Source organism: Brassica oleracea, unplaced genomic scaffold, assembly GCF_000695525.1.
Source record: "Brassica oleracea var. oleracea cultivar TO1000 unplaced genomic scaffold, BOL UnpScaffold00418, whole genome shotgun sequence".
Lineage (NCBI taxonomy): Eukaryota > Viridiplantae > Streptophyta > Magnoliopsida > Brassicales > Brassicaceae > Brassica > Brassica oleracea.
In genome coordinates this window covers 2,311-6,209 of record NW_013617416.1, presented here as the reverse complement: position 1 = coordinate 6,209, position 3,899 = coordinate 2,311, and the positions used below count along the sequence as shown (strand labels likewise).

Below are 3,899 nucleotides of genomic sequence, written 5' to 3'. Positions count from 1 at the left end.
AATACCCTATTGCCTTATGGTATTTTCTCAATTCACACAATAGTTTACCAGTTTCCACATTATTGAGCTCAGAGTTCACAATGACAGGATATGTGGAATTAGGTCCAAGAAACGCATACCTGAGTCCCGCTGGGAGGGACTTTAATTCGATCTTTGGAGCCTTGAGTTCGCTCCAGGAATCATCGAGCAGGTTGGTCGGTTTGTTTCCTCTTTAAGAAGCAGTTGTTCCTTCTGGTGGGACCTGATTGCTCGTCTCCCCCAAACTTAGGAAAGCGACCATCTTCTCAATGCTTTGGCTCGAATCTAGCATCTTTTCGCACCCATCAGCATCAATGTTGAATGTGTTCTGCTCGGACTTAGCTCGTATAAGAGCCACTTCCAAAGGATCATCTGCTAGGATTTCTTCAATCATCCCTTGTTGAGGGGTCAAGGCGGCGTTCTCGTCGTCAACCGTGAAGTTCTGACCATCTAGCATAGGTCGTTCGAGCAGCTCGTCCATCTCAAACTTCATCACAATATCTCCTAGTTGAAGATTGATCCTCCCATTACGCACATCAATTATTGCACCAGCTGTGCATAAGAAGGGTCGGCCCAGAATGAGAGGGTCCTTCGGTTCATCTTCGAGCTCCAGAACCACGAAATCTGCCGGAACAGTGGTGTTGCCAATTTGAACTTGCAGGTCTTCGAGAACACCTACTGGCAACTTGACTGATCTGTCCGCGAACACTAACGAAATCCTGGTTGGCTTGAAGTTGGTTAGTCCCATGCGTTTTGCAACTTAGTAGGGCATGAGATTCACACTGGAACCTAAATCACATAAGGAACAGGCGAAAACTGTTTTTCCAATCTGAACCGAGAAGACAAATTTTCCAAGATCTTCCAGTTTCCTGACTGTTCTGTTTTGAAAGACTGCGCTGCATTCCTTTGAGACCATCATGATATCGATGTCTGCAGAGGTCTTCCCAGAGATTATCCCCTTCACAAGACTGCGCATTGAAGGAATCATCTGAATTGCGTCCATGAGAGATAGTTTGACATTCAACTCCTCTAGCATCTTCTTGCACTTCATCTCTTCGCAATCCTTGCGTGATTTTTTAGCAGGGACTGGGTAGGGAACTTTTGGAGTGTAGACGCGAGTAGGAACAGGCTGCTCTTGCGTCGTAAGAGCTACAGGTTCTATGACAGTTGGCTGTTTTGCGTCTTGTTCGTCGTCGAGGACATCCTCAAGTGGAGGTTGTTCTCCCTCTTCCTGTTTTCCCTTCACTTGAGCAGTAAGCTTTTTTGAGACAGGATCTGGGAGATGTCTTCCACTTCTCAACTCAACTGCGTTACAGTCCTTGGGATTCTTGTATGTTTTTCCAGGGAGTGTTCCCTATTGCCTTTTGATTGTTTTGGCAGTTTGAGCAATCTGAACATCCAGCTTCCTTATGTGGCTTGCTACAGCATCATATTTGGAATTTAATTCCGTGAACATGTTATCCATCCGAGTGTTGATCTCGTTGGAAACTTGTTTCAGTGCTTTTCCTTGAATCTGCTGACCTTGCAAAAGTTGTTGCATCATTCCCTTCAGTTCATCTGGCGGACCACTCGTAGTTGCTGGAGCAGCTTGCGGATTGTTCTGCATGTTCTGAAACTGGTTCTGAGCTTGGCTTAGGATGAACATCTTTCCATTCTGATTCTGACTCTGAAGGTATGGCTTCTGATATCCAGGGTTTTGGAACTGATTTCCCTGAGGTATGTCGTTGGGGTTGTCTGGATTGGTCTTGTATGGGAACAGATGCGGGTTATTTCTCACATTAGGGTTTGGATAGTAATTCTTGAACTGCCAACCATGACTGTTGACGTAACTGACCTCTTGCTGATTCTCTTCCGATGTCTCGGTCTCTGTTGTAGCATCAGTAGCACCTGGTTCCATGGTGGCTTCTTCCATTACATAGATCTGGCTCTGATTGTTCTTGAGCAGCTTATCAACCTTGGCGGTGAGGTCATCAATCTTTTTAGTGTCCATGCTGTGCACCTTCTTAGAGCGGTTAGTCTCCTCATTTTTTTTGGATGAACTGGTTGTCATGTTCTCTATTAGCGCGTGAACTCCTTCAGTGGTTTGGGTCATGAAGTCTCTATTGCTCGCTGCATTCAGAGCATTGTGGAACTCCCAATCCACACCGTTGTAGAAGATTCCAAGGACATGGTTATCGTCAAATCCGTGATGAGGACACTTTCTGAGGGTATCATTAAACCGCTCCCACGCTTCACTAAATGGTCCGTAAGCAAGCTGCTTGAACGAAGAGATCTTGTTCCTTAAGGCAGCCGTTTTTGCTTTCGTGTAGAAGTGACCCAAGAAAGCTGCTCTAATCTGCTCCCAAGTAGTTAGGGAGCCTGTAGGTAACGACTTAAGCAATCGTGAAGCCTTGTCCGCTAGAGAGAATGGAAAGAGCATGCATTTGATGAAATTGGGTGGGACGCCGTTTGCACAAGTGAAGCTGCAAATTTCTTTGAAAGCTTCGATGTGTTCCACTGGTATCTCAGCTGACAGTCTATGGAACATCTTTCTCTGCACTAGATTGATCATGCCGGGTTTGATCTCAAAATCCGCCCATTGACATGGCGGTGGAGCGATAGCAGAGCGCGTATCAGGGATGTTACGCTGTAAGTTCCTCTCACCGATTGGAACAGGTGGTTCCTGCTGTGCAGCCAGTTGCAGTGTTGCAATTGTTTGATGCATCTGTTGCATCTGCTGCTGCATCTGTTGCATCTAGGAATGTCAAACAGGTTGATCCGTCTCGTCCCGTCCCGTACCGCAGCGGGCTCGTCTTCAAGCGGGTCACGGCGGGTCAGGCCCGCGCGGGCTGTGGTCTTCAAAATGGCTGACCAAACCCGTACCGGAAAACATGTAGGCCTTTACGGATCGGCCCGCGGGACATATAATTACAAACAGACATATGGCTCCTGAACGCTTCAAGACATGATTCATGACGCTTTATCAGTTTCATGACGCATCAGTAAGTGAGTTTAGTCGAGGATTGGACTGGATAAGACAATACCCTTGTTAGTTGAAGATTTTAGTTGGATCAAAACACTAGTTTATTTACTTTTGTTAGACTCCAAACATTTTTAAAATAAACAATACTTTAGTTGTTGAATCCAAATATTATAACTCATAAGTTCATAACAAATGCTTTCATTTTCTGAATCCAAAATTAAATAAAACCAACACCTAATCAAAGATGCTAATCCCAAAAATAAATAAAAAGAAAACACCAATCACACTTTTTGTTCTTCACCTTTATCACCAACAAGCGACAAAAAGATGAAAATTTCTCTTCTTCACCATCAACTTCATCTTCTGCAAATAAGAATAATAGAAGTCGGTTAAAGATATATTGAAACTTAAAACTCCAAAATGTATGATAATGTGAACAAATACATATAGGCAAAACTATGAAGAACCCATGGCGGGAACTAGATCTTCTTCTTCGGTGGAAAGTGAGTTTTCAAACAACTTATGATGACTCGAAGAAGCTCCACCGGTGCATCATCGACCCTGAAACCACCATCACCGGAGCTACAATGTTTAAGGTGAAAGCAGAAATGGGGACTTAGGGTTGCGGGTCTTCAAAATCCCGCAGGTTAAGCCCATCCGCTTTCGACCCGTCCCGCTTTCGACCCATCCCGCGAGGCCCGCAATTTTGTGGGCTTACCAAATGGAGGCCCAATCCCGTCCCGCAGCAAGCCTTTATGGGCCAGACCCGCGGTTCAGGTCCTTGATTGCCAACCCTAGTTGCATCTGCTGCTGCATCTGCTGTATAGAAGCAGCGAGTTGCTCTGGAGTGCAAAAGTTGTCCATTGTGGCGGCATTTGGTCTTTGTTGACGGTTTGTTCTTTCTAAACTTGTGAGTTCC

General features: G+C 45.2%; 1 protein-coding gene across 1 annotated transcript; it reads right to left on the bottom strand.

Annotated features, from left to right (window-relative positions):
• Positions 1-778: 778 nt before the first annotated feature.
• Positions 779-2,752, bottom strand: LOC106319603. The gene is made up of 2 exons (XM_013757987.1): positions 1,415-2,752; positions 779-1,372 (listed from the first exon to the last, which is right to left on the bottom strand). Exons 1-2 carry the CDS (start codon positions 2,750-2,752, stop codon positions 779-781), a joined length of 1,932 nt encoding a protein of 643 aa, XP_013613441.1.
• Positions 2,753-3,899: the final 1,147 nt, after the last annotated feature.

Coding starts and splice junctions, on each gene's coding strand:
- LOC106319603 (XM_013757987.1), bottom strand. CDS start 2,752: ATGCAACAGATGCAGCAGCAGATGCAACAGATGCATCAAACAATTGCA. Junction 1,373..1,414: donor GCCACATAAGGAAGCTGGAT/GTTCAGATTGCT, acceptor AAAAGGCAATAG/GGAACACTCCCTGGAAAAAC.